Source organism: Pocillopora verrucosa, chromosome 9 (assembly GCF_036669915.1).
Source record: "Pocillopora verrucosa isolate sample1 chromosome 9, ASM3666991v2, whole genome shotgun sequence".
Classification (NCBI taxonomy): Eukaryota; Metazoa; Cnidaria; class Anthozoa; order Scleractinia; family Pocilloporidae; genus Pocillopora; species Pocillopora verrucosa.
In genome coordinates this window covers 10,957,385-10,973,601 of record NC_089320.1, presented here as the reverse complement: position 1 = coordinate 10,973,601, position 16,217 = coordinate 10,957,385, and the positions used below count along the sequence as shown (strand labels likewise).

Below are 16,217 nucleotides of genomic sequence, written 5' to 3'. Positions count from 1 at the left end.
TTAACTAATGTGTTCGCGAGGATTAATATATTTCTTGTATAGAATTGTTAATTTATTATCATGGCCGCTATTGACAGTATCTTCAAATGGTATTATATAGTAATATTACTTTTATACATTTATAACTGTATTTTTAAATTATTGAACAAGTTATTGCTGTAAGTATTTTGTATAACAGATTTACATAGAAAGAAAAAACCGACGTAATGCTGGTCTTTGGTAATCTCGCCAAATAAAACAAATTTTCATTTTGTAGTGGCATACGACAAGATCGAGAACTCTGTGCTGTTTTAGGACTTTGATGAAAGTTGTTTGAACAACAGGTAAAACTGCTCTGAACGTAGCTTGCAAGAGCTTCCATAAACACTACAGCATGAGCAACCAGGCGTGCAAGATTCTTGCTGGCTAACTAAGCGGGAGCTGAATGTGAAGGGTTTATGCGAAGTCGTCGTCGCCAACTCGAAACGCGCAGGCTTCGCCGCCAGTGTCTCAGCGCCAATGAGAGGCTGCTTGCAGGCTACTTTGAGCGCTAAGATGTGGTTCCATCGGCGGATGATCATCATCATGAGAATTTATAGTAACAGACAACATTGATGCTTATGCTTCATCAAATCATATAAATGCTTGACATGTCTTGGCCCTTCTCTATAAGACTGATTAGTTAAAGTGAATTTTACTGCCTAGTTCCCTTTATAAAATAAACTCAAGAGTCGTGTAAACGAAAATAAATCCGATGAGAAATCTGCTTGACTATCTTTGGTAACTGCTAAAAATGAAAAAAAATTGCAAGCCACCCCTTTTACGGGTGTAGTCCTGCAACTTATTTTCCTCATGAACGTTACCGTAACTTAACTGTCTCTTGCCCATGGCGATAAACTATTACCAGGGGAATCAAATTAAAGTAAAAAGTACCAGTGTCAACGAAGTAGCTGTAAACATTTAGCATGAAGATTCACTATGCAACTGAAAGGGATAAGTAAGTAATTCCGGTCTTGAAAAAACCTAGCTCTTGCTTTGTATACAATAGACGTAGAGTTTCTTGAAAAAAAAATGCTTGAAAGTTATTTGATTTGACTAGATAAATACTCTTTAAAAAAGGTACCTGAAATTCCTCAAGCTAATTGACAAATCGCTCAAGACAAAATCGACCAAAATTTTCTACGCTTGATTGCCGAACTACCCTCTTCTGATAAAAAAAGGCTTTTGAATGTTTTTAAATGCTTAAGTTGCCAAGAGTAAATTATCAACTGTGCAACTCTTTCTCCGTGACTGGCGTCCTCTCACTGAAGGGAGACGATGGAGAGTTGACAGCTTGTTTAGTCCTTTACATTTCGTTCAAGTAAGTCTATTTTACTCATTGCTCTTCGGGTGTGGTTGATCCTGGCCAATTTCCAAAGTCAAACTTCGCGTTGTCGCCAATCAACTTAGATGGAGCCCATTGTGAAATTTCGTCAAAGCCGTCACTTCTCATCCAATTCCTGGTAGCTGAATTTCTGAAATGTCCATCATCGTCAGGAGGTAGTCTTCTTCTCTCGACGGGAAGGAGTCAATAAGGCGCTTTGGAGAGAGAACAATCTCCTCTTTCGGCATTACCGTGGACAGCAAAATGTATCAGACTTACTGACTTACTCCTTGAAGCCCGCTTTGTTGCACGGTCTTCAGTCAAAGGTGTTACGCTATGAAGTTTACCGATCATCTCCGCTTCCTTTCTGGCACATGGCAATGGCAGTATATCGCTATTTAATACTAGTAGTTATATGTTCGTTACATGAATCAAGTTTAATATCCACTGCGAATACCATGAAGTTTCTACAGTTCAGTAATATGTAAAGCACCCGAAATATTAATCCGAGAAGTTAATAGTTCGACACCCATCAGCAGCACACTGTGTTTCTTTCTTCTCAGTTCGTCATGTCACTCCCTAAAAAAGGAAATCCTTCAGATTGGCTGGTGTTTACGTTTTCTGTGTAAATAAATTGTCCACCATACCAACCTTACTACGTTTGCGCACGAAAAAGACTCACTTAAACTTGCGCAGGTTTGTAAATGGGAGGAAGCAGTTTCCTCTCGTTGAGGACGTCGTAGTCTACCGTCAAGTCTCATTTGACCCCAAGAAAAGCCTCTTTTTCGAGGATTTGAGCTTCTCTAGAATTAATGTTCTGATCAGTTTACTCAGCATTTCTGATTAGCCGTTACTCAAGGGGCCTGGATCATCATTTTTGGATATGCGCAAACCCCGCCATTTCTTGCTCTTCTCACGGAAGCTAAACGGAATTAGCACAGCGCTTTAAGGATGCTATTTTATATATTCATTCATCCTTTTCTCTCTTGGTAACAATTGAGATAAATTTTGACCGTTTTTTATTCAATTCATGCTAGTTTCCAAGGTATTGTTGCGTCCAGAAACTTATACCATTTTCTACACATTCAGGAGAGAGAGAAAGAGAGCGAGAGAGAGATAGTGAACACAGCTGGGTACGAACATTACTCAGGGGAGTATACTAAGTGGCTTTTCAGCTTTGACGTCAATCGATACAAACATGGCGGACGTAGTAGATTCCTTTCTCGCTAAGAAATGAACTGAAACTGTGATTTACATGAATTCTTGGGGTTGAAACTTACAATCATGCTGATATACGTGGAGAGCAAAGCTTTTCCGGTAAGTTAAGAGCAATGCCTATGCGCTTTTCGGGGAAGACTAGAGCAGTGTTTTCATGTTGTTTCGTTTGTTGGTAACTTGGAGACAGTTAGGGCATGGTGAGATATAGATGTGTATTCAATTTTATCTGCCATTTCCTCACAGGCAACAACTGTTGCTCAATTCCTTTTTCTTGATAAATTTTGCTGCGTATCTATTCTTGGAAGAGTTGGCAGAACTTTTTTCCGTTGTTATTTTTGGACTTCAAATTTTTGTCAAACATACATAGGCTGTAAATTGTAAGATTGTCACCAAAAAACACTTGTGACTCTTTGATTCGAAATCTTTGCACAAGTTGGCGATGAGAAAACCCCTAAATTCCTCATAACTGAAACTCATCATTTGGATAGCCATCAGTTGGACTATACTTACCTCATAGACGAAAAGCTGACTTAAGCAACCAAATAAAAAATGTCTTAATAATCCCATGTAGTGCCTGTTTAACTAAAATTGCAGTCCACCTTTGAGGATCATTTTCTTTGCTTTGGTTTTCACCCTAAGGTCAACTGAAATATATTTCTTTACAAGCTGTTTTCAAATTCCTGTATGGGAAAAGAATAACACTCTATAAATTTCCTTGCTCTCAGAGGCTTCATAGCTCAGTTGGTAGCAGCACCCAACTCATATCTGGGAGGCACAGGTTTGAATCCTCTCAAACATGCAGTCCACCTGTCAGGATCATTTCTGTAACAAGCAGAATATCTGTAACAATCTGTTATTGTTGAACCCTCTGTCAGCCCCAAATTGTCCAGCTCAGAAAAGTGTAGCCTATTTGCACAAAGACACTAGAAGGGGGCTAAATTGTTCTTCTTGAAAGTTTGTATTTGTTTCAGAGTTTTATCAGAGTTTGAATAAAAACTAGAGAAGGGTTACTTAACAACATGCCCTTTAAATCATAAAAATTTATGGGTAAAGTTGGACCTTAATAGCTCAAACTGTGAATATAATTTAAGGAATGGTTTTGTAAGGTGGTAAGTAGTCCTTGACAAGCATGCTTGTTTTCCTGGGTGTGATTAGCTATTCTCTCTCTGCCTTAACTCTGCCCTGGAATTACCTCGGATTACAATAAACAACTGAAAATTGCACTTCAAAAGAAAGGTATTAAAGCTAAGTTAGTGGGAAGTTTGACTTGGGCAAATTGAGTCAGTGAGGTTACAGTTTAATCACTTTTATGAATAAATCAAATTGTAGTGCCAAAGGTAGCAGTGTTACACTCAGTGATAGTTTGATTTCATGAACTTAGTTGATTAATATATAAATTTGTCACTATGGAGAGTTTCTAAAGCAGACATTTCAAGTGTGTCCACTTTTGCTCTGATGAAGGGCTAATGCTTGAAACATCAGCGTTACAGTGGCCAATTAACATATTCACTGAGTTGATAGGACCAGATTATCTAGTATAACCCCCTATCAACACAGCACCAAAGTTTCTTTACAAACTTCCCCCCTTTTTCCACAAACAATGAGTTTTCATTCTTAAAACAGTCCAAAGTTTTGGTAGTATCATATCAGATGACACAACAATCCCCTGAGAGAGGCATTGTTGCCCTATTTATATTTGATATGGGTTTTGTGTTATTTACAGAGCAAGACATTTACCCTAGTGTGTAACCCACATGAGACAGTTGCAAGAGCAAGAGCACAGATGCTTCATATTTTATTTGAGCTTGGAAGAGCAGAGCACCAGTTTCGATTCAGATTCAAAGGAGAATATCTGAGAGATGGCTATACCTTTGAGGTAAACAAATGCAAGAAATAATTCAATGTGCTTCTGACCCTTTGACTCCCAATATCTGATTGTTAATTCAAATACAAATACCAATACACTGTCACCTTGTTCTTCATTAGATTTGGTGAAAGAAATCCTTTATTTACTTAATAAGTTGGTAATCATCATGGTTCCACATACTTCAACAAGTATCATATATTTTTATTGTAACAATTTTATTGCATTTATTAGGACTACAGGATTCAGGATAATTCAGTGATCAAAATGGTTCCAATGAGTAAAAGAAAAAGAGGGGTTAGTGTCTACTGTGTTGCTGTTGTGGTTTTTTTCTCTTTTGTGATGTGAACCAAGTCAATCATAATTGTAGTGTTAATTGTGTAATTGATGTTTAAAAAATGATCATTGTATTGTATGGTAATTGTATAAGAATATTTCCTTCCTCAGTAATGTGTCAGCCTATATTTATCTGTTAGGAAAGTGTTCCTAAAACTTCCCTGCCACAGCTGAATTACTTTTTGTCTTAAAGCATGCATACTGAGGGATTTTCAAACCTCTTTCCTCTTCTCTTTTCTTATCTTCTTTGACCAGCTTTCCAATCCTCAGGTGATTTTCAGGACCTGTGCATAGTGTAAAACTGGGTTCAGAGTACTCTTAACCCTTTGACCCCAAAGAATCATCAGCATTTAATTTCACTTGACAAAATCACCCTCAATTCACATACTAAGTTCAGGAGAATAAAGGAAACAAACATCAACTGAATTAGCTCTTGACTGTCAAACAAATTCTCCTGGTTAGTGCCTTATGAAATGTATATAGAACAGTTTAGAGAATGTGCATACTGATGTTAGGGTGTAATGGGTTAATGCAGGAAAGGTCAAACTTTGTTGATTTACCCTTTTTGTGAATTCAATGGAATTTTTTAAGATGAGTGCTTTTTCTTGTTTTAGTCTTATGCAACTGTATTTGGGCAAGAGCAGTCCAGTCAAGATGTGGCTGGTGCAGATGAACATGTGTTCAGTTCAAGAGCAATCCTCCTAGGACAAGAGGAATTAGATGATGTACAGAAGGCATTGCGAAAAGAAATTAACATTTTTGAACGAAGAGAGACATTTCTGGGCAATTTTAAGGTTATTATTTTGGTTGTTGAGTTTATTATATAGGAGAGAGTATTTGATACCTAATAGTGACCAACTGATTGATTACTAAACTGACAGACTGAGCAACTAACTCTGGATATTTTAAAATGAGCTAGTGACTTACTAACTGATTAAGTGACTGAATATTTCACCAAACCAACTTTCAGACAAACTGAGTAACTTATAGGATATACTGTTAAGTTGCATGATTTTTAAACTGGAAACGTATGGTCTATCTGAGTATTATGCCCAGATGTATTGCTTGAATCTTTGAAAATTATGGTCAGCTTCCTCACTAAATGAGGACGTTGAAAAAAGTTGAGCTTAATGCCTTAAAACATTGGAGATTTACTGACTAACTAACATCCAGACTGCCAAATGATTGATTGACACATAGGCTGACTCTCTAACACACAGGGTATTTAAGTATTATCAATTGAGTTGATAATGTAAATTGGCCACTGTAAAGAGTTTTAAAGCTGACTTTTTAAGTGTTAGCCCTGTGTCATTCGCTCTGACAAAGGGCTGACACTCAACTCAGTTGATAATACTTAATTACCCTGTTATACTCTCCTACCAATGCAGCACCATAGTTTCTTTAGAAACGTACCCCCTTTATCTCTGACTGATTAACTGACACAGGCTGATTGACTGACTGAATGATTGAGTATTTGACTGATAAAGGCTGATTGACTGGATGACTGCCTCAGAGGGACTGACTGACTGACTGATTGATTGGTAGGCTTGCTACCTGACTGAAAGGATAGAATCACTGAATTACCTGTTGGAAACTTTAAAGAAATGAACTTACAGATTTCCTTTTTTACTCTTTGCAGGTCCTACTATGGATTCATTTTCTGGCTACAGTTTTATCCTTTACAACCATTTATTGGTTTTCCTCATTTTGGACAGGTAAATACAAAATATGCTAATCTTTGTTTGTAGGTTTGCTTCATTACACAATTTTTGACAATTCTGTTTATTTTTTTGCAGGTGCTTTGATGTTGTTTGGTTTCTTATATTGCCCAAATTACACAAGACTTGGTGGTTTTGTAGGAAAGCATGGGATGAAGTAAGATTCATTTGATCTACAAATTTTAGTCACCATTTTGTCAGTCTCACAAGAGTTATACAGATTATGGCAATTTTTGTGATAGCGGTATTTAGACCTATGATGGTTACAACAGTTCAAGCAGTGTTGGATATTTTGAATTACATTAATTTTGCAACCATGATGACAGTTTTCATAATTTGGTGAAAGTGAGGATGGTGAAGGCTATTAATAGTAAAGTTAATGATATCTAGTCATCTACATCTACATGTTGCCACCATGTAATATTTTGAACAGATAAATGCACAAAAAATGAACAACTATATGTTGTCCAAAAGTTGATTTAGTGCTTTCACTTACATAAAGTATTTTTAGCAGGCACTGTAGGGATTTGACAAAATGGCCAAAAGCTGAACATTTAGGTTTGAAGTGTGTCCACTTGACAGATTTTGTAGTATGGTTGGAAATTATAAAGAGTTGATTTATTTTTTGTTTCTTTTTCAAGCAAAAATACTTTTGTAATTGCTTTTGCTGGTGGTGGCATCATGAATGTAACAGCATCTTTGTTGATGGGAATCTATGTCATTTTTGAACTGATGGTGAGTCTTTCATTCATAAGCTGCAAGGCTTGCTAATAGGCAGGGGATGCAGGGAGTAGGGAATTAGTGCAGTGGTGAGAGCACTTGCCTCCTTCCATCGTGGCTCAGGTTTGATTTGTGTGGGTTGAGTTTGTTGTTGGTTCTCATCCTTGCTCTAAGAGTTTTTCTCCAGGTCATCCTGTTTTCCTGGCTCCACAAGTCATCTCCTGGAATGTCCACTGCTAAATCCCCAAAATGGAACAATTTTATGAATGAGTGCAAACTATGGGATGAGTTTGGCACCTATGGGCTTCTTTTAAGGTTACCATTACTTGGTTGAATTAATAAACTTGAGTAATTTCACATCATTTGAATTTTTTAGGCATTTGAATGTGATAATGAGGAGAGCACCTGTTTGCGGAAGAAAGAACAGATGTATTGGTCAAGTAGGTGTCAAATTAAATGTTCTAGAAAAGTCAGTAGTATAAATTTCTAGTTAACAATGGCTGGTATTCACTAAGGTGTTTTAAAGTAATGCAGCTTAACCCTTTCACCCCCCAGATTTTATTAGAGTAATTCTTCCTGTGCTGTGTTGATATGGTAAGGAGAAATTCTCTCTCAGTCACTCATGAAAGTTAAAGGGTTACATGAACACAAATTGATGGAAAATGGCAGCCAAAGTAAAGAAATTAAATATATGCAAAAGAGATGCAATATATTGTTAGAATGACGGAATTTAACACAATTTACTTAAACAAGAAATTTTGCTTACTATTAGAGATATGTATTTGTTTTAATAACTAATTATATTTCTTTGTGATTTTTCAGTAACCTTTTACCTTGGCCAGGCATTTTTCCTGGTATGCAGTGTGTTGATTTGTGCCATTTTGTTTCATAACTTCAAAACAGAGGTAAGGTATCAGTTTGAAGGTTTTGTTTTGTCAATTTTCTGTGGGGATGAAGGGGGGGAGGGGGAGTATCCTCTTCTCTTGAGCAAGAAGTTATTAGAAGCAACTTTGCCCCTGTCATTTGGAATGTTATCACAAGTAAACCCCCCCTTCCTGTTCCTCAACACATGTACCAGGAATTGAAGATCAGAGAATTCTCCTACCACTATTTTAAGGCCTGAGCTACTTTTCATTTAGACAATGAGAAATACTCTCCTCAGGCTTTTTAATCCTGTACTACATTTCATGATGTAAAGCCACTACCACACATATCATCAGGCATCCCTGAATGTTTACAGGCTCCTTTTTGTACTCCTGGCTTTAGAGAGGTACTGCAAGAAAGTGTTTTGCCTTATAATGCAACACAATGACCTGATCAGGACTCAAACCTGGGTCTTTTGATTCTAAAATTAGTTTGTTTGCTCTTGTGAGCCTTTCTTGAATTTTTCTGAAGTCATAATTTTTTTATCACCATTATTGAATCTATATGATATACCTTAGTTAAATGTTAACTTGTAGTTAAAACGCTGATTAAAAAACCCATTTTACAGGTGGGTGACCTGATTGAGACACATCTGGTACAGATCAGGGACATTGATAAAGTTATGAAAAGTGCCAAGACAGGAAGTATGAAAGAAAGAAGAGGTGCTGCATTTGAACTTGCCAGTTTAGCGGCCACAGGAGATGACACAAAATTTAGGATTGTACAAGAGGGGGGGTAGGTCTGAATATTTAGCTCCAGCTGTTTAAATGGAGAGAAAAATCTCTTGAGCCAAAAATTTCAATGTCCCAGTCTTTCTATCAGTCATAACTTGGAAACCATTGCTTTGATCCCTGTCATTTTTTCAGCTGTCGGAAGAGCAGGTGGTTCATACATATTAAATGTTCTTAGTGCAATGACTTTCAGCACTTTAAATTTACAATCAAGCAAAATACAATCAAGTAGCTTGTTTTCACTTAAACAAACCCCAGCCAGTTCAAATTGTTTTTGCACTAATCACCAAGAAATATTTCAAAAAAGTCCTTTTTGGAAACACTCCAAGCCTAAAATTAATAGTTTATCCATCAAGGCTTAACATTTTTGGAAATATCAAGTTGATGGTAGATGTATTGAACTGTTATTTGAAACTGTGACCCTCTCAAAAGTAACTGTCCATCACCCTTTTTTTTTCAGACTACCAGCCTTGATGAATTTATGCCTGTCACAAGATCAGGTAAAAATTCTTTCATAAGTCTGCTGATAAATAATTCCAAAATTTTAATATTTGTATGGCATTAGGTATTCACCTAACAGCTTTTTAGCTTCAGTTTTATGACATAAACTGTGTATGCACATGGCTGTGATGGTGCAGGGTGTTCCCTTCAAGCATCTAAGACACTTGAATTTCCAGCTATTATGCAGAACTCTCTGGTTCGACTCTGATGCCCTGAATTTAATGCCCTTAGCTAATCTTTACCCAGAATGTCTTTCTTTTACTTAATTAACCTTGATGGTGAAAGTATTTTTTTCATCTGATTTCCTCAGGCCACTCAAGAATATGCAATAGAGGCAATATCAGAACTACTCACTGTTCCTGTTATCCAGGTTTGAAGTTATTTTTCTGTTTTCAGTGTTATGTCTCACTAGACAACGACTCTCTCTGACAGAATTATGTAGCTTTTTTTACAATGTAACATCGGTAAAACAAATTTTGTAGTTTACTTTGTATGTCACGCTTTTAAGGCTGCAAACTAAATCCTCCATTCTCTTTAAACAATGTACCCACGAGTTAACAACTGTGAAACTTTGACGTTTTAAGGACCAGTTTGTGGAACTGGGTGGAGTTCGCACCATGTGTGCTCTGTTGCACTCCAAGGAGAATCGTGTGGTGAATGAAGCTGTGACAGCCCTGTCGTATATAGTATCTGACAGTGAAGCTAACAGGCAGGTGGTCATCGGAGAAAACGGGTAAGAACCAAAAGAAATATAAATCAGTGATATAAATATTTGCCGTTCATGTATTTTAAAACATTGCTGTTGTAAGTGGACAAGTGAAGTAGAAAGGAGAATCAAGATATTTTCATAAAGATAACAAGGAGTATATGAATCTGGCCTGCAAAAGAGGGAAAGGAGGTAGAATGGTTGTTAAAAATTCGAGAGTAGTGAGAAGAAAGCCCACAACCACGCTTTGAGCTATTTATGCTCTTCCCGAACGATTTTTAACTTTTTCTTCATGATTCCTTTTACACCTGGCTGCTAAGTCACTTTACAGCCGCCCTTACCCTCAAAGACAAAAACGGGCAATGGGCCCTTTCCGATTTTTTTTGTGGGTAAGGGGCGGCTGTACACAGGTTTCTCGCTGATATGAATTCTGACCACTAAGTAACTAAGGAATAACTGCATATCTATTACAGCTAATAACCTCCAGTGACACATGTTGTAAAATTCCACATAACTTGTACAGTCTTTTGATACAACTCATTCAGAGCTTAGGTAAAATGTAGATGCACGGGGCGGTGGGGCAAGCTCCATTTGATCACGGAGCATATAAAAGGGTCTTGCTGGCCATATGAAGCATGGTGGATTGTGAGAGATTCATATGTTTTCTTGATGGAAGGCAAGGGAGGGGAGGGTTAGTTGTACTGTGAGGCTACCCTTAAAGGGTAATATAGTATTATCAACTGAGTTGTTGACGTGAGAATTGCAAAGCTAACATTTCGAGCGTTAGTCCTTCGTCAGAGCAAGTGGAGGAATTGTGGATTTTGTATGTTTTTATTTAGAAGGTCAGGTAAAAACTGACACCACTGAGCTAAGGCTTCTTTTAAAACGGTGTACCTCTTATTTATGTTTCACGAAGCTGTGAATGAAATTATTGCAATTCCTCTTTTCCATTTACAGCTTGGAGGATTTGTGCTACGTTGCTGAACGAAGTAAGTGTATCGATACTGACAGTATCTGATTTATTATTTACTTGAAAGATTCAACAAGTTTGATTTTTGATATCTCTTTTAAGGGTTTAATTAATGGTATCAAATTATTTTGTGAAAGAGTACTTTTGGACTTTCTCCTCCTAAAAAAAACAATTACAATTCGAGAACTTCTGCACACTCACTTTTTTGCAAAAGATTGTTCTATATCAGGTATTGAATAGATTGGCATCTAGCGGTTTTTTAGACATTAACAATTAGCATAAGAGAAAACATAAACGTTTTCACAGAAATGCACAACAGCACGCTCAACTATGTAATTAGCATAAGCACGAGCTCCGCACCTGGTATAAGTTAGAATGATTTCGTAAAGAATAAAGGTTGCCAGTTTTAACATGCAACTGAGCAAGTAACAAAATTTGAGGTTCACTTTCATCGGCTCAAAAGTGTGAAATGTCAAAGATTATGCATCCTAAAAAATTTACCTGAAAGATGTTATGTTCAGGTAATGATATTGTAGGGAGAAATTAGGTGCTAATAACTCTTTTGGGTCAAAAGGTAAATAGGGGGTTTTGACAGCAGTTTTACAAATTAGACTTAATACTCTTTCTTTTTTCTGTTTCAGTTCAAGTCCCAGCCTCTCGAATCCTTGCAGCAATCTTCCTTGAACTTGTGTTTACGGCAGAGATACGAGTCATGCTTTCCCAACAGAGTGCGCCTGGTATGACATTAACCCCTTTACACCCTAACGTCAGTATTCACACTGCTCTCTATTCATTTCCTTAAGTGTTTGATTCATAATCGAAAAGCTTGACGCATAAAATTTTTGTGTAGTCCACCCCGTTTTTGTTACATTAAAAGCCGTACCAAGTACTTTTTTTATCATTGAATCTTCTAATCAGTGACATAATAGCCTTCTTCTTTCTGTAGCTACTTCTCTTGTGCATCTTTGCAAAATTCGAGATGCAGAAACGCAGCGACTTGCTCTTCAAACACTGGAGCTATTGGCCATAGAGAATTCTGATGTCATTATTACACATGTAGGTTGCGCATTCTGGTTTCCCAATTTTTAACGTATTTAATTTGAATACTAGCAAATCGGTTCCTTGAAAGTGAGTTGGAGTAAAGGAGTGTAGGACGAACTTCTTACGCTTTCATAAAATACTGATTATTGTGATCAGCTTGAAGTAGTTTTATTCCATCCTTTTGTTAGTCTCATAAACAAGTATTAGATTTTACCTTTATCGTGTACAAATAAAGGGTATTCTTGTTGCCTGAAAAAGGAAAACCTCGTATTTTTGGAGAACGAGCTTTGGAAGTTTGGACCCTCGGTAGAAATTTCTACCGAGGGGGTGGTCGTTGGGTAGAGGAAACCGAGGGGAAGGGGAAAGGAGCCCGCCCACTCCTCTCTCCGGCCACTTTTATCCCGGAACAAACATGGAAGCTGGGTGGACGATCGCGAGCTTAAAACGGTAACTTGCTCTCCCCAATAAGACAACTGTACTGTAGGGTAGAGAAAGAATGTCGCCATTAAATTTTTCGTTTCTAATAATTTTAATTCATCCCAGGATTCCTTGCTGGAGTTGCTGCTGTCTCTTCCCAATCTGACAGACGATGAACAGCTGTTCTTGCTGGCAGGAAAGATCATTCTTTATTACGCTGAAAGTGAGCTGGTAAGTAACAGAGATACGACACGTATGTACAAACTTGAGCGAAAGGTAATATTGAAATTCACAGATTCGGACGACGTTTCAGTAAAAATCTAGAAAAATCCACATGCACAAAATGATGAGAGCGCTCTTTCTATCGGTTTACCGGAGAAATATTCATCTGTGTTTCTTATTACTAAGCTTCTTTGCAATAGTAACGAACAAAACGTTCAACGAACTTTTCTTCTGACCCTTTATACCTTATCATCAGTTTGTATATACTCTGTACTTTTCTCTATACATTTCCTAAGGTGCTGACAAGGAGAATTTGTCGAACAATCAAGAGCTTCTTAAGTTGATTGTGATTTCCTTTATTGTCATGACCTTAATGTGCCATTCAGGGGAGATTTTGTAAGGAGAAATTAGATACTAGTCACTCTAAGCGGTTTAAGTTATTACAAATTCTGAAGAGGTAGCACTTTACAATTATATAACAAACTATGTCCTGTCTATCCCTAATTTCAGGCTTGTCAGAAACTTGTGGAGGCTGAGAACTTGAAGTTCTGTCTAATGGAGTTAGCATACAGCTTGGATCCTCTGCTGCAGAATGTAGTGGCCAAGATTATTCTGGCTATGATAGACTCACACGAGAACAAGTAAGTGTGTGCCTGATAATTTGTGTGGTACATTCTTCCATGGTAATCGGACTTTTTTCCAAAACAAAATTTAGCACGAATATTTTATTTTCATCCCCCTTGATATTGGGTAATCTTTAAAGTTTTAGTTTGGGAAAGTGTCAAATCTTCAAAGGAAGAACGTAATCCGAGAACTGATGAAGGATGCAGCTCAACTGTAGTATGCATATTCTCCATGCTCATTGTTCTCCACACATTTCCAAAGGTGTTGACAAAGAGGATTTGTTTAGCAATCAACAACGTCTTTAGTTGGTGATCATTTTCTTTATTCTCGTGACCTTTATGTGTGATTCAGGGGAGATATTGTGAGGAGAAATTCCCTCTTGGTCACTCATGGGAATTACAGGGTTAATAAATGTTCGATGTCTCATTATTAAACTCAAGGTGAAGCACTTGCTCTGATTTTTTTCGCTTTAATAATTTTTTTCTTTTTTTCTTTCACTTAGGGACGAAATTGCCGAGCTTGGCTTGGATGAAGTGTTAATCCACATCAGAAATGAGTCTGCAGACCGAGATGCTTGGCGCATGGCAGATCATGGACTGATGATACTACACAATGTCAAACAAACTACTGATTCAAACAAGTCCAAATCACTTGCCACAGACCTACCAACTAAGAAAGCTCTTTAAACCATGTGATGGTTACGCTAGAATGTAAGGTTGAAAGTCGAGATGAAGAAGTAGCCTTCAACTTTTACATTCGCTTTTTCACTCTTTTTTTCCATTATGTTCGGTTTTTTCTTTAACAAAATTTCTCTTGCCTACGAAACAGTATAGCTGGAAACGTAGAAAAATAGAAAGAATAACGAAAGAAAAAAAGATAGACGAGAGCATACTGTGAGCTCTGTTTATTCCAGACTTATACTCACTCAAAGGTAATTGTAAAAAGCAACGTGTAAATAGGCAAACATTGCAATACGTTAAGAGTGAATCAGCTTATTGTTAATCATTGAAGAAAAGCACAGAACTCCATGAGACGAATTTTAAACCGTATCGGTGCAAAACTTCTCGTAGAGGAACACAACGTTTAACCCTTTACACTCTATTGTCAGTATGCATTTTCTCAATACTGTTCTCCATAAGTTTCCTAAGGTGCCGACTAGGAGAATTTGTTTAACAATCAAGAGCTCCTCTAGTTGGTGATCATTTCCCTTACTCTCGTGACCTTAATGTGTGATTCAGGGATGATATGGTGAGGAGAAATTAGATGCTAGTCACTCTTTGGGATGAAAGGGTTGAGTATTAGGCTCAGGTCACGCAGAGAAAGTTTAGTGCTGCTGCAGGAACGGCGTCGATTACAGAACGGGTTCGTTGTTTGAAAATTCTTACTTACCCTTCTTGGTTGAAAAACCGCGAAACAAGTTCCTTAGTTCCTGCATATCCAGTTGCTGGGCTACTTTCCCAACAATATGTATTCAACTCACACGAGTCAATTCACTCCCCATCTTTGTGTCAAAACCTTTTGCCCCCAAAATTTAATCTCTCCATCATAAATTCTTACCGAAGATAACAAATTTGCTATGACTTTTCCAGCGTTGCCATTCCTTTTTGCACATTGGGCTTTTAGTAGATATAGGTAATGGACAAACCAGCCTTACAAGTGTAGTTGACGCAAATTGTTATTTAAGTGTAAAAAAGTATTTATAGCAGGAATAAGTAGGTTTAGTTTTTGCCAAAATGGCCCCAAGAAAGCGTCTGGTTTTAACTCCTATTGAAAAGCGATGTACCTGTTGATCGAATTAAATATTTTTGTACCAATTGCATTGTGTTCTTAAATATTTTGATATTTTAATGCATCAAATGTAAGCTATGTTGTATAAAAATTACGTAGCTTATGTTAATTCAGTCGCGATTAGACTCAATGTGGTGGATGATTTTGCCTTAAAAACTCCTAGTGAGTTGATTCCTCAGGAGGTCCTCTCGACTGAAAATGTAGGTTTCTCATTTCTAGGGTAAAATAATGACCATAAGAAGCCTTATGTCCGACCGTCAAAGCATTCTGGATATTCGAATAATTTTGAATTTTCTATCAATTTCATAGGGTTGTAACGGAATGATTAATCCAATTTATTACAAAAAAAACGTTTTAAGAGGGTTTTAAGTAAAGGAATATTAATATTTATAGTTACAGTAAAAGCGAGGACCACAATCAAATTCATTTTTTTCGTGTAAAATAAAATTCCGAAGTTATTCCAAGCGCATGGAAACATTCAGTACTTCAGCCTGATTTCCGATTTCATTATCAGTAAGGGTTTAAAGAAATTCACTATGCAAGGTACCCATATATCGTCTGGCGGAAATACCACAGGTGCCTCTTTGCTGCTTGATCTATTTGACGATGACAAAATCCGATCCAGGCCTTTTATGAGTGTCCGGATATTTTCGGGGGATATTCAGAAGTTTACGGAATGTCTAAGAAATAATATAATATTTAGAACTGTTGAAGATATCAGTCAGGAATACTTATAGCTTTATTGGCATGCTTGAGTACTGTTTTTAATTCCCTGCTATTTTTGAGAAACAATCCTCACGTACATGCCAGAATTGTCGTAACGTTCAGGAACTGATCAAACCTGATCATCTTGATAGAAAAAAATGCATCTATGTTGTCTTAAAAGTTGTTTTTGTTGTGCTTGGTTCCCCCTACACCCTAACATCTGTAAGCAAATTCTGAAGAATATGTCTAAAAGTTAAGAGACCTTTATTCTCATGAACTTGATATTTGATAGCCTATAGGTTATAAATTTCGCAAAAATAGAAATAACATGAAAATTATCCACTGGGAACTTGATAGCTCATGCATAAAACCTTTACTTTTACATAGTTG

At 37.1% G+C, this 16,217-nt stretch overlaps 1 protein-coding gene across 1 annotated transcript; it reads left to right on the top strand.

Moving 5' to 3' along the window:
• Positions 1–2,517: 2,517 nt before the first annotated feature.
• LOC131793857 (uncharacterized) lies at positions 2,518–15,148 on the top strand. The gene is made up of 19 exons (XM_059111359.2): positions 2,518–2,659; positions 4,284–4,436; positions 4,659–4,721; positions 5,375–5,554; positions 6,400–6,475; positions 6,557–6,635; positions 7,120–7,213; positions 7,575–7,638; positions 8,021–8,103; positions 8,691–8,857; positions 9,314–9,353; positions 9,665–9,724; positions 9,939–10,087; positions 11,018–11,049; positions 11,672–11,767; positions 11,977–12,086; positions 12,615–12,719; positions 13,221–13,351; positions 13,837–15,148. The coding sequence occupies exons 1-19, from the start codon at positions 2,627–2,629 to the stop codon at positions 14,018–14,020; spliced, it is 1,899 nt and encodes a 632-aa protein (XP_058967342.2). The 5' UTR covers positions 2,518–2,626; the 3' UTR covers positions 14,021–15,148.
• The last annotated feature ends 1,069 nt before the right edge of the window (positions 15,149–16,217 follow it).